The sequence below is a fragment of the Cygnus olor genome, chromosome 1, assembly GCF_009769625.2.
Source record: "Cygnus olor isolate bCygOlo1 chromosome 1, bCygOlo1.pri.v2, whole genome shotgun sequence".
In the NCBI taxonomy this organism is placed as follows: domain Eukaryota; kingdom Metazoa; phylum Chordata; class Aves; order Anseriformes; family Anatidae; genus Cygnus; species Cygnus olor.
The window spans coordinates 96,072,678-96,100,375 of NC_049169.1; the positions used below are offsets into that span (position 1 = coordinate 96,072,678).

Sequence of the window (27,698 nt, forward strand, 5' to 3'; positions counted from 1 at the left end):
AAGGCTGACTCACCCTTTTAGCTTTCCAAGGAAGATAAATTGCTTTCCAGGAGCTTCATTGTATACAGGTTATTTTTGAGCAGCTTCCTTAATTAAGGTTTATCTGCTGTGTGCATAATCCACAGATGAAGAGCCCTTGTCTCTTTCTGTGAGAACAGAAGATTCCCTCTGAACAATCTGTTTCTCACCCAACCAATTGTTACACAACATGACATACATACCAGATAGATATCGTGTCCTACCCCAGAAGTAGCTGCAGGCCAGTAGCCTGAAAATAAGTCATTTCAAATGCTCAGGATGCTTCATTGGGGAAAACCTGAATAGAAATGGGATTCCTGAGGGCCACTAAGAGCCATCCAAGCTGGCACAGACACACTATTAGTACATTTCTGTAATCCATGACCTTAAACCCCATCTCTGCCCCAGCCTCGTATTCCTTATCTTCTATATCTGAATTGATGCTGAAAGTGCCCCGTTGGAAATATATTTTGCAACCGTGAACCTTGCGATCTGGCAAGGACTCAAACTTGATGTCATCCCAACTGGGATAAGAGGACAATGATGTCATCAGAATAGCAAGAGAGCCTTTTAGCTCTGTAATGCAGTAGGTACGGGTGAGAGCTTTCATTCTGACATCCTTGGAGAGAAAAAGTGCTCTCCTTACCCTGCCAGGTAAAGGTGAGCCCTGCAGGGCAGCAGAGTCACAGCTCTCCAGGATGTCATCTGTCAGAAGAGGAGGAGAGCCCACCCTGTGGTTCCCCTGGTTCCTGCTCCTGCTAGCAGCAGGAAGGAGAGAAGCCCTTGCAGGGTTACATAGCCCAGGTAACAGGGTAACTCCAGGGGAAGAAGTCGCCAAGGCATGCAACAGGTCACATTTCATCAGAGCTGTCCTGGTTGGTTCAGAAGGTACCTGAGATGTGAGAGCAGCAAGGCTAGTGGCAAGAGAACTCTCCATCTTTTGTTTTCATCTTTTGTTCCAAGATTAACAATTTTGTCATGATCACTAGTGGTTTTGGAGGAATCGGATATATAGTACTGGACTTTTAGTGTCTTGTAGGTATCTTTCCAGCCTCCCACTCCTGCTGCTGTTTGAAATTGGCCACAGACCTTAGTGAGAGAGAGTCAAAGCTAGGGCATCCAAGTGTTACCTGATGCTAGAATGAAATACCTAGTCTATGCCCATATTGCTGTGGCTTCAGTGTAATGCAGACATATTCAAGCTCTCCATAAACAGGCTAGTCCATAATGTTGCCACAGTGATTCAGGACTTAGTGCAAACTGCAAAACTTGCCTAAGGAGTAGGGTAGATGAACCTGTGCAGGACTTTGCATAACTTGTCTGGATCACAGCTCTTCCCCAAACCTGCTAGTTTAAAGCTACTTTGGATTTGCTTTCATCCCCTTGTGCTGAAATGAGGTTGAAGAGCTTCCCCCAGATGCTGAATAACACAATGCAACGTTAGCTATACAAGCAAAAGACACACATAAATGGTTACAACACGCATCGTCCTTACACATAACCGTCCCCTGCTGCCTGATGAGCTGCCATGAACACAAAGGCCCACTTTCCAGACCACACCACTTAGTGTACTTGGGGAAGCGCAGCTGTAACTGCTCAGCTCTGCCCCTCTGACAGCTACAGCCACCATTTTGTTCCCAGGTGCCAGCAGGAACATAACCTCTTATGCCAAATTGTGTGCATTAATATCAGTTGTGCATTTATTCATAGGCTCTTTCATTCACCCCCTACATAAACATGCTGGTAACTAGTCTTGCTGCCAGGTTTACGTCCTAGAGTGTTCAGACCATCCTCACCCCTGCACAGATGTGTGGAGCAGCTCTTTTCTTTCATGATTTGGGGTCGCTCGTTCTTTGGTCACCGTACCCACTTAAGATCATCCCTGTTTACCTGGGGAATAATCCTGCCTGGGCACCATTGCCAGGGCAGGGGACCCTGTCCAAACTGGTGTCCCCAACTGGATATGGTGGGTACCACCTCTGGCATGCTGGCAGCCACGCGTTCGGCTCACTGGCATGGCTTTGCCCACACGTGGGTGACTGACCCTATCTCACATCGGTGCTTGCACCCTGCAGGGGGAACGACCGCCTCCAGTCTGTTTCCCAGTGATTGCTGCCAGTGTGTCCCGTCAGCTGCCATCCTCTTCACATGCAGGGCATTTCCAGTGCCATGTGCGCATAATGCAGCATCTCCTTCTCCCTTATTCCTGCTGCACTCTTTATAAGTGTGTTGATAGACTATGTCCTCTCTCTGCTCTTCTGGTCCCGGGCCTTTCCCCATATGGCATCTCTCAGTTGCAGTGGCCTAAGGAGCAGTTTCCTCTTCCCACACAAGAAAAAATGCTTGGTATCTTTCTCAGTCAGCTCGTTTTCTTTCTTTTGTGACCTGAGCCATCGCTGGAAACCAGGTGCAGACAGCAAAGAGGCCAGTGCCTCTGCTTCAGAGTGGCTCTTTTGAATGCTTCCCATTGGGAATATTAATAGAACGGTGTCCTTTCATCAATATGCAGCTGAGCTGCTACTTGCCCAAGAGCTGCTAAATTACTGGGCTGAAGCATGAGATGTCCTGTACTTTCAGTGGGAGTTTGCAAGCGGAGCATTATCTGTCTGCAGCAGACCAGCATGAAGCACAGGCTCTGTTTTGGTCCCATTTAGGACTTTAATGCATGTCTTAAGTCTAAAAAACATGGGGAACGTCTGTTCTGTGTTGTAAGGCTGAATTCCACCCAATAGAGAAATAATAATCATCTGCTGGAATGGGAAAGACTGATATCTATCTGCCTATTACTCCTTCATTGAAACCATGAGTGGGGAGCAGAGAAAAAGTGCTTGAAGTGCTTGCAGACAGGGCATTTGTGAGGCGTGTATCTGTGTGTGTCTGGCAGCATGCATCTGCCATAGGGTGGATAGCAGTACTATTCTCTACGGGCAATCCTGAACTGAAAAGCTATAAAGCACAAAGCACTTGGTGTCATTAGAGTCACACACCTGTGAAACAAGGTATCATTAAAAGGGAACAAAGACTTGAAGGCATAGGTGGATTTGGAAAGGCGGTGAAATTTGCCCTTGGAGAGTGTTTTGAAAATGACTAGGGGAAAAAGAGTGGTAAATTTCAAAATGGATGGGAAAATAAATCATGGCAATAGTGACAACCCAGCTGGTGCAAGCCTTGCCACACAGCCAAGGTGCTCTCAGTGTTTTTGACAGAGATGATGAGGTGCTTTAAATTCCTGTTACAAAAGCCCTGTGTCTGTTCAGCCCTAGGATGAAATTAGAGCCACCTGGCTTCAAAGCCTTGCCAAATCGAAAGGCTGCTTCAAAACTTGTCACCTGTTAGGAGGAGGGGAAGGTGGGACACTCCAAATTAAATGAGAGCCTGGGCTACACCTGAAGAAGTCTTAACTTATCTACCTGTTTTCTCCTCTGCCTTCCTCCCTTGTTCTTTCTCCAAGGTTGAAAAAAATGAGGATGGGGACCAAAAGATTGAGCAAGATGGCATCAAACCAGAAGATAAAGCTCATAAGGCAGCCACCAAAATCCAGGCCAGCTTCCGTGGACACATAACAAGGAAAAAGCTCAAGGGAGAGAAGAAGGGGGATGCCCCAGCGTCTGAGAGCGAGGCTGCCGACAAGAAGGACGAAGGCCCTGCTGGTGGAGCGGCCGAGAACAAAGAGAGCGAGGCTCCCGCTGCCACAGAGGCTGCTGCCGCTGACAGTGCCCAGCTGGAGGAGGGCAGCAAAGACAGCAGCGCGCCAGCGGAGGAGAAAAAAGGAGACGGAGCCGCTGACACGGGCTCAGAGCAGCCAGCCCCACAGGCTGCCACTCCTGCTGCCTCCTCGGAGGAAAAGTCTGCTGCTGCCGCCGCCGAAACGGAAAGTGCCACTAAAGCTTCCACTGATAACTCGCCGTCCTTGAAGGCTGACGAAGCCCAAGACAAAGAGGAGCCTAAACAAGCCGACGTGCCTGCTGCTGACACCACTGCCACCACCACCCCTGCCGCAGAGGATGCTACTGCCAAGGCAACAGCGCAACCCCAAATGGAGACAGTGGAGAGCAGCCAAACCGAAGAGAAGACAGGTGAGTGAATGCCTCGGCAGGGAGTGGGCCTCTCCAGAAATGGATGTCTCCCTAGGTATCTTGGGGATGCATCTGAGGCTGGCCAGCAAGGGCCAGCAGAGGAATCAGAATGAGGGTTAATAAGGGAATTCATTTTAGGGGCAGGGGATGCGCATGCTCTTGCTTAACACCCTTTTCTCTGCTTCCCAGCAGCTTTTGGAAAAACTGCATCTCTTCTTGAGGCTCTTGCTCCTCTAGGTGGAGGTGCCATTTAGGCCTTTTTTTGTGGAGTCAGTCAACTGTGGGGCTTGGAGGAGCCTGGAGAGCTCCCAGGCTCTGCATACACTGAAAAGGGAGGTGAACTTCCCAAGTCACACCAACACACAGCTCCAGTGGGGCAATGAAACAGCCCAAGCTGATACCAGCTCACTGGAGACTGCCAACTAGAGCTGGAAATCTCACAAGGGAAAAGCCCTCTCATACTGCAGGTGGCCATTTAGCCTTGCTGGTGGGATGGTAAAGAAGGAGCCAACAGGGTCTTTTTCTCATCTGCCTGTGATTGGGTGAGATCGTTGGTATAACTCCATCCTCGTAAGGAACATATTATCAGCATCACTTTCATCCAAACCAGTAGTACTTTTAGCCTGTGACAGCCATGCATATCACTTGCATGAATCTTTTAGACATGTGTCAGCTGGGTTAGACCCACACGATAATGGGATCAGGTAGGGAAAGGGAAGCTTAAAGGCCCTGACAGCTCTGTGAATGAGGACAGAAGAGAGAGTTGAATACAAACGATCGCTCTAGGAGGTATTTTCAATTCTTTGCTCCTGACCAAGCTGCGAGTCTGTTTAACTACTTCCCCTGGGAAGAAGTGAAAGTTTTGAGAGACAAAAGTGAGCATTTTTGACAGTGGCATAGTGTTTACAAACCATAAAGAAGAGCTGTTTTTGAATTACAATACTGAGACTGGTAGAAAATATGTCAAAGGCCTGGGAATGCTTTTGCTCTTGTTCCTTACCTTCCTTACATTATCAAAGAAAGATAAATAAAAGAAAGTTTACATCAGAAGTAGGCACCATGTGAAACTCAATCAAGAGGAAGTGCCAAGCATAACTGGCCTCCACATTCATGAGACACTCAGTTGTAGGAGGCATTCTGCATTCATTAGCTCATTGAGGAACAAATGTGGTCTATTACCTTGAAGTTCATAAACAGCCTTATATAAATGCTATAGAGCCCCTACATCCAGTCTTACATTTACCAATGTTTCTTTTCATTTCATTTGGTCCGCTACTTTTTTTTGGTCACAAATTACAATTCCTGCACTCTAATTAGACTTCCATCTTCATAGGTAGCTCAGGGCTTCAGGTAACTCTGTACCCACTCTGCAAAGTGGAAAGATAAGGAAGAACTTATCCAAAACAACCGATAAGCACTGAGAAAGGAGCTCATGCAAAACAATTGTGATTTAATGTGTGGACAAGGGGAGCTGTCCTAAAGAGTTTGACTCTAAGCCAAATGAACATAATAACAAAGAGATGCTTGTTTTACTTCCTTTCACCTAAACGTTTCTAGAGATAAGCCTTGAACTTGCATCTGCCATGTTGGCTTTTTGTGATCCAGGTCTCCAGTTCTTTGTTTTCACTTTATGTGATGAGTTGAGTGGCAAAGTAAATGTTATGTGATTTGAGAAATCCAATTTGGTATGCTGCATGCTGTACTTGTTTTTATACATAGGCAAAGGTATAAACATCAATGGTAAAAGTAGGACAGAGTGAATCAGTGTTTTGGGGCTCTGTGTACACAGAATAATGAGTGCAAATTAACTCCTAGTTAAGATCTGCAATGCCTTATTCCTAAACAGGAATAGTGATTCTGTTTTGCATTAATATCCTATTTTTATTCAGATTAATCTGCTTTAATGGTTGGAGATAGGAAATTTATAGTAGCAGGCTATTTCATTTGCTTAATTTTACCTGTTTTCAATCATTGGTAATCAAAGAATGGTTTATTTCGATTCAGTATTCTGAGTTATTTGCAGCTATCTTCCCCATAGTCTTGTTGGCCTTAGCATTGCTCGAAGTGGGAACATTACAATTTAATACACATTTGCACATGATACAGCTACTTAAGTAAATATCTAGCCAACGGAATAAGTTATAAAATCTACAATCAAATATATATTTAAAAATGAGCTTTTAGTGATTATTTGACCGTTCAAGGCTAGTATGTGCATCTGTTCAGACTCATTCAATATGCATGCAGTAATACTCAAGCTTACAAATGTTTGCAGAAAGCAAACATGGAAGGTGTGTGGTCACAGTTAAACTGATATTCTCTTTAAAATGTTAATGAATATAGATTTTTTTTTTCTGAATTCCAATTCAAGGATGACATCAGCCTTCCAGTCACAAACTCGAACAGCTGGGTAAGTGCCCCCTGAGCCATGCAAGAAGGAAAGGGAGAAAGATTAAATAGGTTTTCTTGTCCATCTTTTTGAGGATGCTGGGCTGTGTTCTAAAATACACTCTACAGTACAATGTTCAGAATACTAAGAAGCTGCTTTCGCTTCAAAGCATCTTCCATAGAAGAGCATCATCACCAAATGAAAGATCCCACAAATAGGAAATATTTCCTAATAGAAAGCCTAAGTTCTCTTTTTTCTTATCTTCATCCTGTTACTCCCTCTCATCTCTTCATGCCTCTCTGTTTCTCTCTTGGTACTCACTCCTTCCGTAGGCTTAAAGACATGCCTCAACATTTCTTCCAGCCTTTCCCCAGCAAACACAGCACTGGTGGTTGCTGGCGTGGCTGCAATAGTTTGGTCATTCATGAAAGAGGGAGGGCTACCAAACATCTGCCACTTCAGTACTCTGCCAGCCTGGGGACAGATCCTCTTTCAGCTTCATCAATCCCCTTCTCCCAGAAGTTGTTCCCTTGGCTTTCAAAGGTCATTTCTTATCGTTTCTGTGATTGAAGACTGGCACAGTAGCACGCAGTGTCAAGCTGCCAAAAATAAATCAAATTGGCTCCTAGCCAATGTCATCGGTTGGCTGGTTGCCATAGCATGCTTGGCTGCTACTACTGCAAGGCGTGCCGACCATGCTACTTTTGTGCAGTGATGATCATCTGCCTCGAATTTTACTACAATGGCTGTATCACATTATCTGTGGATGTCTTCCCTGGTGCAAACACGAGAAAAAGTCAATGACATGTCGTATGCAGAGATTTTTCCCTTCATTTAAGGGCAGGACAAAAAAGAGAAGAAGAGAGGAAAGGGCTAACTAACAGATAAAGAGAACTGCATGATCTTTAATGTTTAATGTTTCTGGAGCAGGAGAGAGGCTTGGTGATTCTTCATACCATTCCCTAATTCCCCTGACAGACCTCAGCCTTTCTTGTTATTCAGTTCTACATACTCGACTTGTCTGTTGGTAATGGCTTAGGAAATGGCTTCGACCAACTGTTTTGTATCCAGTATTAGTTGTTCTCATACCCTGGGCATTCCCAGTTGCACAGTAGGGCAGCTTCTAAGCAATCCTCATTGTATCACCTCTGGGAAAAGTAGATGGATTCCGACCTGAGTAAGCCATGAAATGAGTTAGTGGACTTTGTTCAGCAGCTTATGGAGGACTGAAGTAAGAAGGACATCTTTTAGTTCTCTTCATGACTTCTGGTGGGCAACTTACATGCCAGGATGTTGTTCTCTTATTTGAGCTTCCTTGTAAATAAGCTTTTTTTTTTTTATGATCCAGCTTTTGCCTCTTTGGAGTTGGAATTATGCTTAGATGCCAACCTACTCAAGAGGTCAAAACTGGTAGGAGGGAATTTATATATTACTTATGTATCATGATGTAAGATATATTCTAATCCATGTTGCATTGGCTTAAATCTGAAAAGTCTTCATGAAAGTCACCGCAAAGAATCTACATTAATACAGCTTTGAAAGGAGATCAGCCCCCAGCACAGCAGACTATAGAAGATGGGATACTGTGTGCCTTATGGGGAGGAGAGAAGGTGAATACCACACAATGTTAGATTCTCTTTATACTCTCCGAGATTTTCAAGGCTCAGCTCCAAACCTGGCTAGCTCTCACATCAAAAGCACTCTTAGATTGTCAGGTAAGGATACAACAAAGCCCAGAAATGTGAAGGAGTAAATTGTGCCTAAAGAAACAAATTGGTCTTCTTTTGTTGGGAAATGAAGAATGCTTTCTCCTGCTTGATGAAATAGCTTTACAATGGAGCAGTTTCACAGCTGAAATGAAAAATCAGCCACATGACAATTGCTTTGCACGCATGTGAGCCCACAGTTCCCCCTGGGCCCTGTACCCTGCAAGCTGGGAACACTGGGAGGCACTATCTTCTCTTCACTTCCTTAGAGAGAGCAAGTCCCTACAGATCCTTTTTCATGGTTTAAAGTTGAATCGGTTCTTTGTTTTCAGTTCAATCAGCATATTGATTGAAGGGCAATACTTGCTGCACCTAGAGAGCACTGGCTATATAAAGATTTGGAAAGGGAGACCGTCTATTGTCATGTACAAGCCAGAGGGTACAGCCTACGCCACGCAAGAGGATTGCAGTTGTATAACTGGAGTTTTAGTCTTGGCCCATGGGTAGCTGGCAGGAGACAGAACACCCTCACTGCCATGCCTGTTTCACTAGAGCTTATCTCTGCTGCTACACCTGGCAGCTGAAGAAAGCAATGCAAATGCACCAGTCTTCCTGTGACTGCCCCAGAGGGACCAACTCTAAGCATGCATGCCAGCATTTTCCTTTCTGTAGTACTACTCAAGCAAAAAAGTAAGAATATGAATGCAATTTTGGTTACCCACAACATGCTGAAAGATGACAAAGTATGTGCCTAGTCCTCAGCTTGTTTGAAATTTTTAACCTTTGCATTGTGCCTAGATGGGTACATGTGTTGTATATGTATTTCAGAGCCTGCAAAATGGTTCAGATAAATGTGTGAGGGGCAGAGTGAAAAAAGCAGAATGTCACAGTTTTTCAGAGAACAGGAAACTTACACACCACCTGCAGCAGGTGCAGGATTTCCTCTTCTCTTGCAGAGTGAAATATGGTCTCTGGTCCCATGAGTGCCTCAGGTCTGCTTTTTCCAAATGAGGTGGTCCTTACCCGGTAAAGGTGCGAGCAGTGCCATTGGTAAAGCAAGATCTGAACTCTTTTAATGAAATCCTAGGTGGCACTAAGTGTGTTTACTGATGACAAGGTGTGGGCTGACTTTGGAAAATGCCTTCTGAGGAGAGCAAATTAATCACTGTTTTGGACTAAGGGGGTACCGGTTCTTTTGGGACCTCAATAAGAAAGGTGTGGACAGTCAAAGGTGGTTAAGTGGTTTATTTTGTGAGGATGGAAATTATACAAAAGATGACAGCAATCCTATGTAATCACAACTGCTGCAGTATCAGAAGAGGCCCTCAATGATCACAGCAGGCTGTGCAGAGTTCTGTCCACTGGGAGGTTGGCCAGCCTCCCTGTTCTTCACAACTTTGTAGCATTTTTGCAAGTGAACAAAGTTATCAGTCTTGTACCTGTACAGTACTGAACTTTCTAGATGGTGCATACAGTGAGGTTTGCTGAGGGTGTTATACTCTTACACATCTCCATAGGAAGGAGCTCTACAGATGGTATTGTTAAAGGCAGTGCATGCTGATGTCACGGTATGTGCTTTTGTTATATAGTGGTCACTCACACTAACACACCAGTCTCTACAGTGAAAGCCCATGACTAAATTCAGCCTAGATTCTGCATGAAATCAGTCTCTTTGTTACAAAGTCTTCTGCAGTGACCAACTACATCTGAACTCAGACCATCTCCAGAAAATGGTCCAAAGTCCCCATATGGGAGGAAGCCTTCCTGCCATAAACAATAGCCAGATTTTCAGGTGAGAAACGCTCAAATAGCAGACCAGTGGACAGAACAGACAGATAGACAATGAAACTTAAGTGGCAGCTGTTTGCTGTAGCTGCCAGCAGTGCTCTGCACCACCACCAGTGTCATCTCTTTATGCTAGGATCGAACTTTTCAGACAGATATAAGCTTGCAGAGTATCAGCTGGAATTTACAGCTCCAAGGAGCAGCACTTTACAGACAGAAGTACTGGCCCTGTGGTACAGATGACTGCCGTGCACTGAGGGATGGGACTGGGAAAGTTCACCAGGGCAGCACGATCAGATTAGTTAGACATTCCTCGAGTGCTGTATGATAGCTGCATTAACACTGGATTACCAGCGGCAGTTCAGTGATCACTTCCAATCTCTGCAGCAGCTCCGTGGAGTCTGGCAGGGTGAAGTTGTGCTCCCAAGGGACTGTGGGTCCATGCAGAGGAATGTAAGAACTGCCAAGGCAGGTCAGACCTAACATCCATTTACTGTACTTCTCTAGCTGTGGCTAGCACCAAATACTGCTATAGGCAGATTTGGGATCAACTGCCCCTCTACAGTTAGGATCTATCTGTGTTCTCTGTTGCATAGGATTTGGTTTAACAGTTAAAACATGATGTATTATCTCTTGATACTAATTATAACTGGGGTTTTACATGGCATGTATAAATGCACAATATCTGACTAAGTGTTAACAGCTTTCCCAACTCCAACCAACTGTACGATGGCTAGAAAGATCACCAATGAATTGGCCACCATAGCCTTAAGTATCTTTCTTTACTTATGTTCATCAGAGGAAGAACAAAAGCTTCTGATAGCCCTACTTTACACTGTTGCTCATCGTATATAGCATCATATTGTATGTGCATATGCACAGATGGCATAGTACCATAGCCCTTGCTATTCCTATCTTCCCTGACAAAAACACAAGCAATGTTTTCAATTGCTTTTTGTGTGAAAGCATTCCCAGGCTTCTTAGCATCTTTGTTGCTTTTTGATGAACTTACATCTCTTAAATCTATAAATGTCCTTTTTGAGATGGGGTGACAAACACTGTACACGTTGTATACAGTCCAGAAGAGGCTGTACTTGTATACGTGTACGTCCAGAAAGGCATTATTTCTTCTCTTTTTCTCCTTATCCCAGTCCTTAGGCACACTAACATCTTGGCTTTTTGAGCACAGCTACCCAATGATCATGGATGACTGCAATGATATCCAGGTCCATTGTGGACTTGAGAATTCTCCTTTTTGTAAAAGCACCACACAGATATTATATTTTTACACATAGTTGTCTGTGTGATTGGGCAGTGGCCAAGGGAACCAAAGAAATTTAGTCAGTGGCATGAGGTCTTCAAGTCAGTGGTTGGCATGAAGACAGGTACTGGCATCAGCTGCCTGAGCTAGGTTCCACCTCCAGTTCTGGACCACCAACAGACTGTCCAAAAGCCCAACTCAAGCTAGCTCAACTTGGACAGGTCTCTAAGCGTAGTATATTTCTCAAGGGTACATTCATACTGCAAGCTTGACATAAAGGAGGGTTTCCTCATTCCCTAGCTTTTCTCTCTTCTCTCATTCTTTCTGAATGTCTTTCAGGCAGGAAATAGATGAGATGCATGAAGTTAATGTATGGGGAGAAATTATGTGACAGAGTGATACTGCTCTCTGCTTAGCTGTTCTCTGAAGGGAAGTTTGGTCTATCTTTTCAAGTTAGTATAGCTATGGCTTTCTTCGTGTCTTTGTATTCCCTGCTGAAGATTCCCCTTTGCATACCTTTTAGCTCTAGCATTCTATACCTTATAAAAGGTCTTGATTTTATCATCTCCAATTGTGAATATGTGGTCTGTGGAAATGTGTCTTCTTCCTTTCTGTGTCCTTAGTGACATCACTGTCAGCATGGGACACTGAAACAGAGCTGAAAATCTCATCTGAGGTCTTGGCAGCCAGGAGTTGGACACCTGCCCTTTGCAGGGCTTCAGAGTAGTCCGGAAAAGAGCTACAGAAACCTGGACAGGGCCCAGAGATGCAAAGGAAAATGCTGTTCTTCTAATGACAGAAAAATTGAGACTCAAGGCTTCATGTAAATAAGTCTTAGATAGAGGTCATAAGGTCCCAATTATCCAGTGTTCAAAAGACCACTCACTTTCCAGCTGTACCTTAAGGCAACTGCAAATGAGTCCTCTTTTCATTATGAAAGAAAACAGAAGGTGTAAGACGCTATTCAACCTCTCCATCTTCCTTCAGCAAGACACAGTAATTGGGAATGCTAATAATGATGACTGGACATTACCTGTAACCTACAGGGCTTAATGAAGAAGAAAATTTCTCTAACATTTGGAAGAGCATCCAAATCCCTGTGCTAAAGTGGTGCAGTGCTGCAGAACCGTAACTGACAATGCATTGCATGGACAGGGAAAGGGGTGGGAGAGCAGGAGTGAGAGCTATGAGCAGTCTGCAGTAGCATTCCCCAAGTGCTGCTGACTTTGGCAGAACTGTCTTGGCAGCTGTGAAAAATGTTTCAGAGACCTTACTGGATAACTACTTGAAGAGATGAAAAATGGGATAAAATAAAAATAATTAAAGTTGGAGCAGTGCAAAGTATTTTTAAAAATATCGTTGCTGTTCTTAAGGGATTTGGGCACCTGTTGATTTGGAAATGACACAAGCCTCTAAGAAGGAGGAGGAAAGTTGAATGCAAGCTTGTGTGGACTAAGTCCACAACTGCCTAGTTTTTTGATAAGTGTAAGACTCCTTCCCCACACTGGGTCTGGACCTAGAAATAAAAGAGTAAGTATTCCAGCCTTCACAGCTTGTTTTGCCTATCCCCAAATTTCTCTCTGAGCTTCCCTTCTTCCTCCATCCTTACTTCCATCTTTTACAGCCTGTTTGGAGGCAACACTCACCAGCTATAGCTATATCTACGTGGCTGAAATCTAAGCCTCACCAGTTTATGTAAGGCGAGGATTTCACATGTGATTTCAGCATGGGTGGTGTAAAGGATTCAGAGTAATCTTCAGTCATCAATACTGAAACAAGAGCTAAGCCACTGGAGACGCAGCCCTGGGCTGGACTCTGCCAAGCTGCAGTTCAGGAAGACATGCAAGTTGAAGGAGTCTGTGGTCTCAATCTCAGATCTGCTTGCAAATGATCTATATGTTTCTCTCCCTGTTTAGTGTGCAGTGCAAAATTGTAACACTGCCCTTCTGCTTTTCCTTGTGGTTGGAAGAGGTAGAAACCTCTCTGCATTGATGGGGCCTGATCAGAGACTGCTGTAATGTTCACTACAGAAATTCTGTCTGGTCCTTTGTCTACAGTCTGTTATTCAACTGTTATGTTAGGGATCCAGATGGTCAAAGCGCAGTGAAAGGAAGTAACTTTATTGCTAAACAGAGAGTATGTACTGGCACAAGATCTCCTCTGTACTATACCTGGTCATCCTGTCCCACTGTACAGCTCCTACTATGTGCCATGGACATTCAGGGTACTGCAGGTTTGCAAGTCAGTGGGACCAGTAACTAAAAGATCCTTCAACAGTGTAAGCAGTTTTGACACATGCCTTTAAGATTTTATTTGGGGGTGAAGGTACTCTTTGCACAAATCCATCCCTGCACTACCTGTCAAGCCTTAATCTGGAGATTTATCAGTGTGAACAGACACAGTGCCAGGCACAGGGACTAAACTTGACCTCCTGTCCATGACACGAGCTCTCCTGAACACACCTGATGCCCAGCAGCAAGTCAGTGAGGAGAAATGCACAGCACTGCCACTGAATAGCGCCAGTTCTGTGGATGAACGGCAGGCTTTGGTCTCAAGAGATACTAACCCAGTACTGTTCATTGCACTCAATAAAGACACACAAAATGAGAAAGAAAATGTTTCTTTCTGCCTCAGGCTAGAAACCTTCTTCATGGCTGAAGCCAAATGACTGTGAGAAAGATGGATGGAGTCACTGATTTCTACCTCAGGGAACAAAGAGAAAATTCCAGCCATTCCTAACTGATGTAGTATACTTCTTGTCCTCATTTCTAGCAAAACACTCACACGTGTTTCTACCAAACAGAGGGCTTGAGCCTCGTTGCAGCTCAGACTACCTCCATGCAGAGCTTCTGAGTCCTGCCAGACTAAATTTTTTTTTTCTGTGAAACATGTCTTCATTAAAGAACCCCTTAATTTGTCAATAACGAACATAACATAGCAGTACATTCCAATGGTGGTATTTCTAGATGAAAGTAGTAAGAGAACCTTTTGCCTGCTTTTATAGTAGCTAGTATGTGAGGGTCAGGTACTCCCTGAAGGGGACAGAAGACAAGATGGGCCCATGACCTACAGAGGGAAGCTGAAATCCAGGGAGCTTAACAAGCAAGCTGTTGGGCTGCTGGCTATGCTGGGCAATGTTTCCCCTGATGCTTCCTGCTGGAGATGTTCCATTTTGTATAAATTTATTATTTACTGAGGCTGGGATGCAGAGCTTGGTCTCCCCCATTCAAGATGAATGCCCTCACAGCCAGGCTACGGAGCCAATCTTCTCCTCTGGCCCAATGAATATTTAATGATTTATGGAAGTGGAACAGCTCCATCAGGAGGGGAAGAGTGAGAGAGACGTGTTCATTCACGTAGAAATCCCACAACATCTCTTTGTGACCACCATGCAGGACCCGAGCCAAGGACCTTTGCAGTGAATAGTATCAGCCAGAGGACCAGGGGAGACAACATGAGCACAAAACGGTGGGGTGCCACTGCCTCCGCTTCAGTGCAATTTCAGAGCAGCTCAGGCCTCGTCAAGTTCTTGCCTCAGATAAGGCTGGTTTCTGTGATGGTTGTCATCGAAATGATGATGCCCAAGGTGAGGGTACAGGCTGCTTCACCCTGAGTAAAAACTTTGGAGCTCTGCGAGTGGAGCTATGATAACTCACAACACAGTTGGGCTTTGTGGCAGACTTTGGCAATGTGTGAGGTGGTGGGCAAGCGGCTGCCCCTTGGCTCCACAGCCAAAGCAAGGCCACCTCGGCTGGCAGTGTCAGCAAAGAGAGAGCAACTGCACTGCTGAAATGTCCTTTGATGAGGGAGAGAGGCAGCATTGTAGGCTAGCTCAGCAGAGGGCCATCTTAGCACCCTGTATGGGTGCTTTTCCCACCACAGGAGCCGTACAGAGGAGCTTCAACTTTGCCACTCACAAGCCAGATGAGCCTCATTCTCCAGTGTTTTGGGTGGTGTAGCATGGCTGTGCACAAGACACGGGGCTGACACACTGTACCTTTATGAGGCACATGTGTCCCCGGCATTTGCAGCTGACCTGCTGGGTGCCCTCATTAATCAATTCATTACCCATCTAATCGAACTGTTTTAGTGAAAAGCCAATTAAGCCGAGGTGACTATTGTGGGGCAGCCGCCCTGATGCACTTGGTGCAGAGCTCACAAAGTTTGGAGGGTGGAAAGTTCTTCCTGCAGAAGGCAACCTTGTAGAGGGTAAAAACCACTCCCTTATTTGAACTAAACCCAGAACTACTGATGCTAGCTGCTGCCCCTTCACAGGAACAGATTTCCCAGGATTGCTCCTCCCCTGTCCCAGCTCCATGCTGTTCCCTTGGGTCCTGTCGCTGTCCCCAGAGAGCAGAGCTCAGCACCTGCCCCTCCACTCCCCTCATGAGGGAGCTGCAGGCCGCCATGAGGCCTCCCCTCAGGCTCCTCTACTCTGGGCTGAACAAACCAAGGGACCTTAGCTGTTCCTCATACATATTCCCCCCCAGACCCTTCACCGTCCTCATAGCCTTCCTTTGGACACTCTCTAATAGTTTTTTGTCCTTTTCATACTGTGGTGCCCAAACCTGCACACAATACTCGAGGTGAGGCCACAGCAGCGCAAAACAGAGAGAGACAATCCCTTACCTCAGCCAGCTAGCAGTGCTGTTCCTGATGCAACCCAGGGTAGGGTTGGCCCTTTTGGCTGCCAGGGCATGCTACTGGCTTATATTCAACCTGCCATCGACCACACCCCCCAGATCTAATCTATGAGGTCACAAACCAGGGAGGATCAGGCTTTTGTGGTGTGAGTTAGGAAGGTGCCTGGTTGTCCATCCAGCTTTTCAGGATGAGTACAGTGAATCCTACTCTTTCCACCCCTGGAGGGCCGTGATTAAGCAGTCCAAGATAATGGATTTGGGGTTGAGAGGAGGGTTGCTCTGCACCAGCACTGCCACTCCACGTTTTCTCTGAGTGGGGATTTCCCCACATGTGTTCATGGTTCAAAATTCCTCTTCCTGCATCCAGGCTGTCAGAACCTGCGTGGTGACATCTTCATGTTGAAACAAACAGCAAAGGCTCCCAGTAGCTTCGGTGGGAATAGCATTAAGCCTGAAATGCCTCCCAGAGAGCTGCAGCTGTGTTTTGGTGCCCGTTCTGCACAAACACATTGGGATCCTACATGTGTGCACACCAGCTGTGCATATGGGAAATATTAATAATATCTTGATGCAAAGAGCTGGTGTTGTTGATGTTGCAACTGCTGGGGACAGTTATTAACAAGATGGCTGTGGAAGGCCTGACAACAGGCATTTAATTCATTTTAGCATCAGATTTTCAGAACCTTGGTGTATAAAGATGGACTGAAACAAACTAGCGATCTCTAAATGAAATTTCTCTTTCGTTTCAGCACAAAATGGGAGAATGGCAAAGGGGAGAAAAAGAGACATTTTATATCCTCTCCTTGATTGTAATTCCCTGCCTTCAGCTAGATCAATATCACTTTGCTAGAGATGGAGGCTGCTTTTGGTTTCCATGGCAATCTGGGTTGTTGGAGGCTTGCAGGCTCCATGAATCCCCAATTTATCAGCCTTCTAGGGTTTAATAATGGAGACCAGCAGTCAGGCTGCTTATGAATGGCACATGTCTTTTGGTCTGGGGGAAGGGAGGCGGGAGTGTGGTTTGTAGTAAGGGCTGCAGCAATTTGTTTCCCTGTCACTGACAGCTGAAGGGGGAGGAGAACAAGGGGAGGAGCAGCACATTAATTCTGGATGCACCAAAGGAATTTCTAGACCTTTTTGCTGCAATTATGGAAGATTTCCTCCTCTGGCCTCTTTTCCCTGAGCAACTTTGCTGAGGCAGGGGAAGAGAGCAACCTCACAGCCTGTCCTGTGTGACAAGGTAGGAGCTATAGACTGAGAACCCAAAGGCTCCAGCACTGCACATTTCCTTCCTGTCCTGAGCCCTCTTTATTTCAGGATCAGCAGTGCATGAATGCCAGCAGGCTGCCATTGTTTTGGGTTCATTTTTCTTCCACTACTGATCCTACCACAATTGCCAGGCTGATCAGCAGAGCTGTCACTTGCTGTGCTACTCTCTGTGCATCTGCCAGAACTATCCAAACGTGCACCTCCATCCCCAGATTGCTGTAAGCTTCACTCTGTGAATTAATTAGTTTTCTGGGATTGTCCTGGCTGCATGGCAATCACTGTCAGTCACTTCAGTAAGGCCACCTTTAGCTCACGTGGCCACAATCAACTCTGGGTGTTTCCATTGATTCTTATCTTTACTCTGATTTCTTCCCTATGATCTCATAGGACAATCACAGTAAACAGGCTAAAGAATAAATGAATGCATCTTGTCAAGACCCCGGTGCTCTCTCTAAACATGCACTCTGTTTCCAAACCATCCTCCAGCATTTAACCCAGCAAGAAGGAAAAGTTGGGTGACACAACAGAACACTGTTGCATGAGATGGGGACTTCTTGTTTTCCAATACATAAGCCAAGAACAGCTGCCAAGTGTTACATTCCACAGCTGGAAGCCAGTAAAAATATCTGTATTCAAGCTGTTCGAATCGCAAGGTATTTCGGGAATTAAAAAAAGGTAGCCTTTATGATCTGCAGGACCTATGTGAAATCTGCAGGGGTAGGGGGGGTGAAGAGCAAACAACCGCTGGGTTATTTCTCCTCAGGTCTTCCTGTTTCAGGGAGGTAAAGTAATGAATGCTGTTCTTCTACCTCCCATCTTGTGATGGCTTGTGGGAATATTACTGAGATTGCTGCACATTTTGGCCTGAAATTGGGACTTTGTGGAATTTCAGAAATCACAGGCCTTTTTGCTGAGTACCAGGACCAAGGTGCAGCACCTATGAAGGTGCTGCTGTGTGCAGAGGAGCTGGCTGAGGCTGGAATGAAGAGCCGAGGAGACTCAGCCTCCTGGGTACACCACAAGCTCTTGGGTGACCACAGCCCAGCTCTTCATATTGTGCTCTCTCTAAAATGCAGATAAAAGCCTTTGCTTTCCTTGCTGGGATGCCACAAAAATTAAATACTTCCACGACTGTGAGTTAGGCCATCGTTATGGTGATGAAGACCAGTGCTTACGTTGCTGTCTGCCTGTAGCAATTTGGGAAGGTCACAATGGAGACAGCTCTTGACCTTCACAAAGGTCCACGTTTGTCATAAATGCATGATTTGGTTATTATAGCCTACATGATCTGTATGTATATGTATATATCCTGTATGATCTGGATATTATATCTAAAAAGACCAGTACATTACCCCACTGGAAAGTCAAGCAGTGCGAGCACCCGTGGGCTGCGTTTGCTTGTAACAGTGATGGCAGCTGAGAAAGAGGTGTTGTTACAGGAGAGCTCATGGCCTGAAAAACCTAACCACTCGGGAGTGGTTCTTCCAGTCCCAGACTGGATTGCAATGGCCTCGTTATAGGTACTGTGCATGGGCAGTCCGGGCCAAAAGTGCTGGCGCTAGGCAGGAATAAAACACCTGCCAGCAGCAGACATGCCGTTTGTCTCAGCCTTCAGGCTTGGCTGCATCCATGCGTGTGGGAAGGAAACGGCGCCAGGAGAGAGGAGAGCCGCTCCTTTCCCATTCTTTAGAAAGCAAAAATGTTTGCAAATGTAGCTGTAACAGGGTTAACACCTCACATTCGCGAGGAACATCCCCCCTCTCCTCTCTCCACCCGAGTCCTCCACCACTCCCATGTCTCTGGAGACCCCGCCGCTCCCGCCCCGGCAGCCCAAGTTGGGAGTTTCCATGGCAACTCGGCAGCTGGTGTCTAGACACTGTGAAAGATGCTTCGCAATGGAGCCGGGAGCCTGACTCCCTCAGCACCCCCTCCCCGCTGCCGTGCACCCCCAGCTCCGCTCCCCCCCTTCCCACCCTTGCAGGATGCCGACGCACGGTGGGATTTCCACAGTGCTGGGGACCAAAGGCACCGGGAGGGAGGGGAAGGAGGGGAAGTTCTTCAGCCGCTGGCTCGGCAGCCTGACAAGGTGCAAAGGCAGCTGGGGCGACAGATCTGGGGCTGGCTGTCCTCTGAGGACTGAGCAGGATTGGGGAAAGAGGCGGCTGTCTGAGCTTGGACCAATGTTGTCAGCCATGGGACTGGCAGGAGTTGTTTTTCTTCTCTCTGCTGGTGCAAAGGAGGTGGGCAGGCATGGGCTGAAACAGAGATGAGGCGGTCCAGGAGTGGGAGGCCCAAAATGCCATGTGTTGTGGCCATATTCACCTTTGTGTTTCAATCATAACAGGCCATGTCTTATCCCTCATCCCCAGTATGTCCCATGTCCACTTTGTCTGCGGCATCTATGAGCACAGCACATATTACCCCCATTTCACTGCTTCTTTCCTGCTTCTTTTCAGCAGTTACTGGGCAGCTTTCCTGGACCTCCTGCCTGCTACTTGAGGTGGGGACATCCCACCCCACCACCTTCTTGCAGGGTTTGCTGAGGGGATGCAGGTCTCCCAGGTGCCGTGTGCCCATCGAGACCCCCAGGGTTCACAGGGACCATGTAGCACCCTGGGTCCATCTGTAGCAAGTGAGGAGGTTGGGAGAAATCGTGCAATTCAGCCCCCTGCGCCAGGCACAGCCACTCATCTGAAATCCCCGACTGCTTCACTTCTCAGCATTTTGCTGGGCCAGCGAAAATCTGTCAGTTTTCAGAAGCAGCGAGCAGGAAGGGCGTAGGATTTTAGCACTGTATATGGCACATAGCAAGGCTGACTGCAACGGGCTAACTTGGATTGGGAAGGGAACTGCATAAGCAACAGCTCTGAACCCGAACTGCGTCTTGTTTCAGCAGTCTCAGACCTACCATTGTCTGCCTGGAACTGGCTCCTGGCTGGCTAGGAGGACAGATGGATCGGGACAGATGAATCAAGCTGTGAAGCCTGGATCGAAATCTGGACCCAAATGTCGTTAAAACTAGGAGCTGCTTAGGTCATGGATTTCAAATGGGGCCTTGCAGCATTCCTTACCCTCCAAAAATATCTCTAAACAGAGTCGTCTCTGGAGTAAATGAAGGCTGCTTATAACAGGGCAGCAAAACCCAGATTAATATTTGGAAGTAAATAGGAAGGGATCAGACGAGGCACAGGTTTTCAGTCCCATCTCTGGCCAAGCTGTGGCTGGCAGAGGGCGGAGGAGGGAAGGATTGAGCATGGCAAAAGGACCCACATTGTGGCTGATGCTAGAGAAAGAGCAGCGGTTGAGGAGACATGAGCAATGCTTTAGCACAAAGGCATGTTCTAGCAGCACAATCAATATCAGCAATAATTATGCAAACAGTGGGAAAGCAGCAAAAGCAAAATCCCTGCATCTGTAGTAGAGTCCCAGAGTGTTTGTGCAATTTCTTTTATCTTGGCATCAGCTGTGGTAATTTAAAGATCTGCAGTGGAACAGAGAGGAAAAGGAAAACAAAACCCAAGCCACCAGCCACAAAAGAAATGATCAGCAGAGAGGTTACTGCTACTATGGTCATAAGCTGATGTCTGCTCTGATTTAATTAATCTTGGCAAGTCAGACGGGAGCTGGGCAGGTCCCAAGAGACAGTGTTTTACCCGGAAATCCACTCAACCTAATTTCTCTAATGTAGGGCAGTGGAGAGACTTGGAGAGGAGCCTGCACGCTCAGCCATTAGAGCGCAGCATAGGCAAAGGCAGCTGGAAGTGCCACCATCCAGCAATACTGCTGCCTGCGTGCCTGCCTCAGTTTTACAGCAACCAGAGCTGCATATGTTCGAGGCGTTTGCTCACCAGCAGGGCTCACAGATATCATTCTCACCCTTTCCAGGGAATACATGGAGTGCTGAGGGGCAGGAGCTCTCCAAGACCCTATTTCAGCATGGATCTGTAATTCATTTCTGTATCATTTCTCTTCCGTGGGCAAGGCACAATTCCCTGTAAGGTACCTGTTGGAGCTGTAGGTTTGAGGCACCTCTTGACAAAGGCCCTTAAGCTGGGAAGCAAACACACTTCAGCCTCTCCCACCAAACAGCTCTATCCCTGAAGCACTTGCACAGTCACAGCCTAAGGTTTGTCTGAGACTGCCTCAAATGTTTCTCAGCTCAAGGCTGCCCCAAATGTTTCTCAGCTAGAGGCTGCCCCACCCAGTGTGCTCGAATGAAGCAGGTTTGTTGGCAGCTCAGCTCACGGATGCTCATCGCCAATGCCAAATTATCTCATGGTATAGGATGATTTGGACTGAGGAAATCGCCATAGATTTAGAAAGATTGAAACACAGGTTGAAACTACTTAATATTACATCTCAGCCTTCCTTCCTGTATCATTTCTTCAATGCATGCACATGTTGTTTTCTCATTTTTTTTTGAGCCTGGGCCCTTCTTTTTGCTTTGTCTCTGCGGCTGCGATGCTCTAGAACAAATGTGTATGTCTGCACCCATGCTAGACACCTTCGTTTGATAGACGTGGGTGTTCCCTGTCTGCAACTCCTCTTGTCCTGAAGTAGACGTCTAAATAGGTTAGGTTAATAGTCTTAAAAATGTTGTTTATTTCCACTGCTTGGAAAGGGAGCACAGGGTGAGAAGACCAGCTGGAAATGTCTGTGCGTAGATGCCTGAACGTAGGTAAGATGCCTGTTATCTTCCACTTCAACTTTCCTGTTTCGTAATTTCTCTGCGCTGCCCCAGTCCAGGTCTATCTTAAGAGATAACTCACTGTCTCTTCCTTGTTCTCTCCCTTGCAAGTGGACACAGGGGACCCTCATCTTGCAGGAGGAGATCTCACAAAACTGGTGCATTCAGAAGAGGGCAGCTTTAGACGTGAAAATTTGTCTACCTGGGAATGACATGTGGTTGTGCCTCAAGCAGGAGACAGAACGCTTCACATAAATGCCCCGAATTCTCACTTGCTTTCTTGTCACCTTTTACACCTAGTCCAACAAAGTGCAAGGTGAATGCGCAATGCCAAGGCTGTACAGTTTTGTCTGTGAACTGTACCTGTCTGCTACAAACCAACAGCTGCGACAGCCCCGAGTTCAAGGAAGTGGGAAATCAAGCCTAGTATCAGGTAAAAAAACAATGTAAGAAAGATCCTCTCTTATCTATGAAATCCCCCAGGATAGCTATCTAATAATCTCCCCAGGGACACCTAACAGCCCTTTTCTGGGACGCTGAAAACTAGGTTGGAGAAAACCCTGGAGACCATGCTGCAGAAATAGCCTGCATCAGACAAACTGGTGAAGGGTGAGTCAGACAAACTGTCTCACCTCTTCTTGTGAATCAGAAACTGCTATTAGCTGGCCCTGATGTCAGTAGGGTTGTGCTACCATGCTCCCATTGCACAGAGAGAATCCTCTTCTTTCACTGCTATGATTTAGCAGTGCCACAGCTTGAACTTCATTTTTTATGCTGGGTTGTTTATCCTTTGTGATGTTACCTCTTTCTGAAGTTCATTACAGAATAATAACACCAGGTTGCTTCTTCTCCCTTGTCCTAAAGATCAATGAAACGATGCTAAAGCTGCTAGGAAGTAAGACAAAGCTTAGTGGCAGCAGGGTGCACCTCTGTGTATGCTATTTCCCCTCACTGCTTCAAAACCATGCAAAAAAAAAAAAAGAAAAAAAAAAGAAAAAAAAAGAAAAAAAAAGAGAAAAAAAAGAAAAGAGGAAGAATGGCTAGCTGAATTTTGCTTGATAGTTCTCATCAGAAAGGTAGACCACTTGTTTATATTTGGGCCATCCACGGAGGTGAAAATTGGCTTGACTTTGCCATGTGTCCAGCGTTTGGGTTAGCAAGACTTAAATGTGTTGTGAAGTGACTTCATAGCCTTTCTGCTGCTCCTTGACCTCGGAGTCAGTCCAGGCTATTTCAGCCATGGCAGAAGTCAGTGTAGTCTCTGCCTACCACCAGCTGCTCCCCAGAGAAGAGCAGTGGGAGCAGCAAGGCTCCTCTGCCAGCCAGGAGCCTCTGGGTGCCACGGGCATTCCCTGGAAATCAGATTTGTCGCTGTGGCGAGCCAACAGGGCACATAACATGGCAGAAGATCATGTTTCAGTCTATCTGCTTATCCTAAGAGCAAGAACAGCGCAGGAAGCACTGTGAGTTATTCCATGTTGCTCTGAGATTGCCAGCTCCCCCACTTTGAATGCAACCAGGTTCCTGCCCATGTCACTAGGACAACTGTCAAGAGCCTACTACTGAAGGAGCAAGACCGCAGTTTTAACTGCTGTTGAAATGGGGGCATCTGTGCGACCTAACCCTCTATATTATTTGGCCAAGGCTCTCAGTATAACAGCAGGTAGTCAGGTCCTCCTGGTGTTATTCAGGTCCTCCCAGTGTCTATTCCTGTGCTAGCTGCATTAGGGGCCTTCTGTTGTGCTGTCTTGAAGAGGCTTTGGGGAGTCCTGGCTAAAACCTGTGCAGGTTTTCACTAAAAAGATGAAGAATTTTTTTAATATAATGAAATGCAGTGGCTTGGGTTTTTGTTCCTTAAGCTGTGTTGCTCATCCTTTGTTGATCTTTCATTTGTCTTGCATTAATGTATGGGAAAGCAGACATTTTGTCTTACTAGGATCTCTCAGAGCCTCCTAGCAAAGCTGCTGGCTAACAATAGTCTTCTGGCCTACATTTAGGTATGGATGGTCATGCATACTCTCAGCTCCATAATTTAACACGTGTCCTGCTACAAACGCCTTGGAGAAGAGCAGGATTAAAAGGATTCCCCTCCCTCTGCAGAGATTCAATCATTCAGGAAAATTAACCAAACTGGTGCAAGTTAGCATGCTTTGCCTTCCAACTATAATTGGATCCTATTTTAATCAATAACCTATTTTGGTTTTGGTTCGTGGTTGTAGCTGTACTATACGTAGAAGGAGTCTTTGAATATAATTCTGTTTTGCTGCTCAATGTCAAGGGAAAGCAAGTGCACAGCTTTTGCTGACAGGGAATTGCAGGTGCAGGGGCTCAGGGCATGGTATTGGGTGATAGAGTTGTTCCCACAGACATTTTGTAAAATCAGCAACTGGTGTTCGCTAAGACAAAAAGTATGTGAAGGTCCAGAAGTAGAGCAGTTAATGTAGTTGATTCAGGGTAGGAAGTTACACACTCCTCAAAGGTGATCCGTATGGAAATGGTGCATAGGAAGGCATATAAATGAGCGGCTAAGGAGTGGAGGGGGACAGGGAAGTGAGAATTGCAGCACCTACTGGCAGTGCTGGAAGCAAATACAAGCCTGCCATCTGATGGCAATCGAATGGACCAGGCAAGAATGTATAAATGGTCTCAGTCAGGAAACGTTCACATCCCAGTTAGCAATCTTACTGATGCTAAACATGGGTGTGAGGATGCTAATCCTCACAAACTAAACATTAGCATGTGAACATGAATATTGTTAAGCTGACAGCATGGGCCATGGTGTGTTTTTTGAATATGCCAATTAGCTTTGCCCCAGACAGCTCCCAGACACATCCACCCTTGTTCTGGGGAGCCATATGGACATGAGCCGTGTGGTGCCAGCTGGCCTCAGGGCCAGAGAGCAGTCCCTGGCCCATTTTATTTGCTGGTACAACATAATCTGATAGCCCATCACAGAAGCCAGGAACTGGCTGGTTCAAAGAGACCCCTGAGCCCACCATGAATGACCACGAGAGGTCCAGTGATGCTATGGAGGTCTATCAAGCTCCAGCACTGAGGTATGTGACATACCAATCTTGTGCTTCATCCTGCACCACCCAGCCCTTTTGCATTTGCTTCTTTTCTCCATTTTTTATCCCAAATCTGGAGTAATGCTGCTTGCTTGACTTCTCCACAGTGTGTGTGGGGGTTGAGGGGTAGTCAGTGAGGAATGGGGAGGAAAAGGAATATACAGCAGACCAGCCACTCCAGTGCACTAAACCCTTGTGCATTATTCTGCTGGCTGAACCATCACCTTCACTTGTGAAAACCAATCCACACGGTGCACAGACCTTAGTGGTGCTTCTGAAAGAGGGTCAGGGACACACCAGCGTAGCCTGATCTGAAGGGGATGAGAGCTGGTCAGCAATAATTCAGAAACAAATAAGGGGGCATGGTGTCTTAGGCTGGGTGAGCCCAGCAGCAAGATCATTCCAGCTTGAGTGGTGCTCACTCAGTTTGCTTTGTCGCTCCTGGCTGTCCCAGTACTGATTCCCTGTCTGGTTCCTTGTTGTAGGATTGCTACTAGCATTCATTTTAACATGCAAACAGTATGCTGGTGCAAGGTGTCTGACTGACAGGCAGACCCAGCCTCAAGTTACATCCATTGCTTCCCCCCGGGGCAGCTCTGCCTTTGAAAGGAGAGCCCAGAAAACTGGAGACAGTGACAGCCTCCTGGGCCCTGTTCTTGAAGGCATAAAGACATTTCTCTAGACCTCTGTTTGGTGTAAGAGAAGTCTGAATTACAGGTTATTATTATTTTTTCCTTCTGGGTCTTGAGAGCTTCAAGAGCTGGCAGAGTTTTTTCTTCATTACCTCTTTAAGACTCAGCTGGGAGGGCCAGTAGCAGAAATTAGGGGGCAACAATTCCATGGTGGTTGGCACAGCTGGTGGGTTCAATAAAAAGGTAATACAGGTATCTGATCTGGCAGATTTTAGCACATAAGCCAAGAGTTTCATCAGTACACGTGATGAAATGAATGATGGTTGCCAGCCACATCAGCAGGGAACTCTGCTTGGGGATTTGGGCAGCTCCTTCCGATTACACATGGTTTCTGGTGGGGCTGGAGGCATTTTGTGAGGGCCGTGTGCTCGTCTTCTAGGCTGAGCCCTGGCACGTTCTTCCCATGCCACAGAGATGCCAGGAACTGTGAGACCTGGTCACTTTGGGAAGAGAGAAGCCTGAAGCCATGCAGTTTGTCGTGCAAGGGCTGTGTGCATGCACAGGATGCTGTAGATCATGGCTGACTAACCCTGGACCGTCTCTTTCCCTACTAGATGCTGTAGAAGAAACCAAACCTACTGAAAGTGCCCAGCAGGAAGAGGTGAAAGAAGAAGAGAGCAAGGCGGACCAAGAAAATGCCTGAACATTAAGAAATGACTCCCCGTTGCCCCTCCCTCCCTCCCCCTATCCTCTATCCTTCCTTCCTACCCCAATCTCGATCTCCCCCCTTCCTGCTCACGTCTGTGAGCCTGTCCATCCCTCTCCCATTCCCACTTAAACCCTTTTTCTCTCTGTGTGGCAAACATTTAAAGAAAAAAAAAAGAAAAAAAAAAAAGCAGGAAAAATCCCAGTCAAACAGTGTGGCTTAAACATTTCTTTGTTTCTTGGTGTTGTTATGGCGAGTTTTTTGGTAATGATGATCCAATCATTTTGGGAAAATTCTTGCACTGTATCAGAGTTCTTTGACCTGGCGCGTGCGTGTGTCTGTCTGCCCACCACGAGCGCTCTCTCTCTCTCTCTCTCTCTCTCCTCTCTCTCTTCTCCAAGTGTGTGTGTGTGCAATGTTCCGTTCATCTGAGGAGTCCAGACTTACCGAGTGAGTTAAAACAAACGCAAAACAGGAAAAAAAAATAATAATCCTTTTCTTCCTTTTTCAATGTGATGGAATGAACGAAAGAAAAACAAACAAACGAATGAAAAATAATACCAAACCCCAGTTTGTTTTCAGAACTAGAACAAAAAAAATATGTGCCAATTAGCGTAATGCTTGGCTCCAGGCTCCTTTTTCAAACTGAACAATAATTATAATAAATGAGAATAATGATCATTAACACCGCCGTGTCGCATTTCTATGCTGCCGTACACCCTCTGGCCTGCGTACACAGACCGGTCTTGGTGGGCCTCTTGTTGCGTGGCCCCGCTCTGCTCCTCAGCCACTGCTCTGCCACCGGTCAGTGACTGTCCGCTCTCCCTGGCATCACCAAGGGGATTTTTAGGGGACCTCAGGCTTGGATTTTGAGTGAGGCATCAGCACAGAGTGAGGCGTTAACGTAAATAATGGAAGTAGCAAAATTGGTCTTGGGAAAGAACAAAACAAGTGCCCCTCTAGGAGGCCCCTAGGTCCTGATTCAGAGGAGCATGGCGACCTCAGAGCAGCCCCACGGGTCCCAGCTGAGGCACCAGCTTTGGTCCATGCTGAGGCCCCGAACACCTCCGACCCCTGCCAGGGGATGTACTAAGGGCCAGGAGGGGCCCCACTGGTCCTCACCCCTCTGGGCTGGTGTTGGAGTTGTTGAGCAATGTAGCGTGGTCCTCCAAAAATGTTCTGTTTGGCAACAGGAATCGGGCCAGTGCATTAATAGGTGTGCAGCCAGGGCACGGTCTGGTGGCGTAAGAGCCAGCTGACAGCGCTTGGAGAAATCTCTCTGTCCTGCTGCCTAGCAAAACCTGGGTTTATTCACCCAGCTCTAGTATGGGCCTGGGTTTTAGTTATCATTTATGGCCTTCCCCTGCAGCTGGCTGGAAGTGTAGCCGAGGCCTGTCACGGTGGCATTGCACCACCTCGTGAACCTCCACGGCCACGGCCCACGGGGTACAAAATTGT

General features: G+C 46.5%; 1 protein-coding gene and 1 long non-coding RNA gene across 4 annotated transcripts in view; one reads left to right on the forward strand and one right to left on the reverse strand.

Annotated features, from left to right (window-relative positions):
- Nucleotides 1-15,969, reverse strand: part of LOC121076652 — a 38,249-nt gene extending 22,280 nt beyond the window's left edge. Inside the window, exon 1 of one of the 3 annotated variants that reach the window (XR_005823647.1) lies at nt 15,865-15,969. This is a non-coding gene — a long non-coding RNA (uncharacterized LOC121076652). Of the gene's footprint in view, nt 1-221; nt 250-15,864 lie in introns of those variants that run through there. The other 2 variants (XR_005823651.1, XR_005823644.1) reach the window with 2 other exon arrangements.
- The window catches only part of GAP43 (growth associated protein 43), a 54,973-nt gene extending 28,203 nt beyond the window's left edge, over nt 1-26,770 (forward strand). Inside the window, exons 2-3 of the mRNA XM_040571143.1 lie at nt 3,470-4,094; nt 26,149-26,770. Of these exons, the coding sequence (XP_040427077.1) occupies nt 3,470-4,094; nt 26,149-26,237 (714 nt within the window). The 3' untranslated portion in view covers nt 26,238-26,770. The remainder of the gene's footprint in view (nt 1-3,469; nt 4,095-26,148) is intronic.
- Nucleotides 26,771-27,698: the final 928 nt, after the last annotated feature.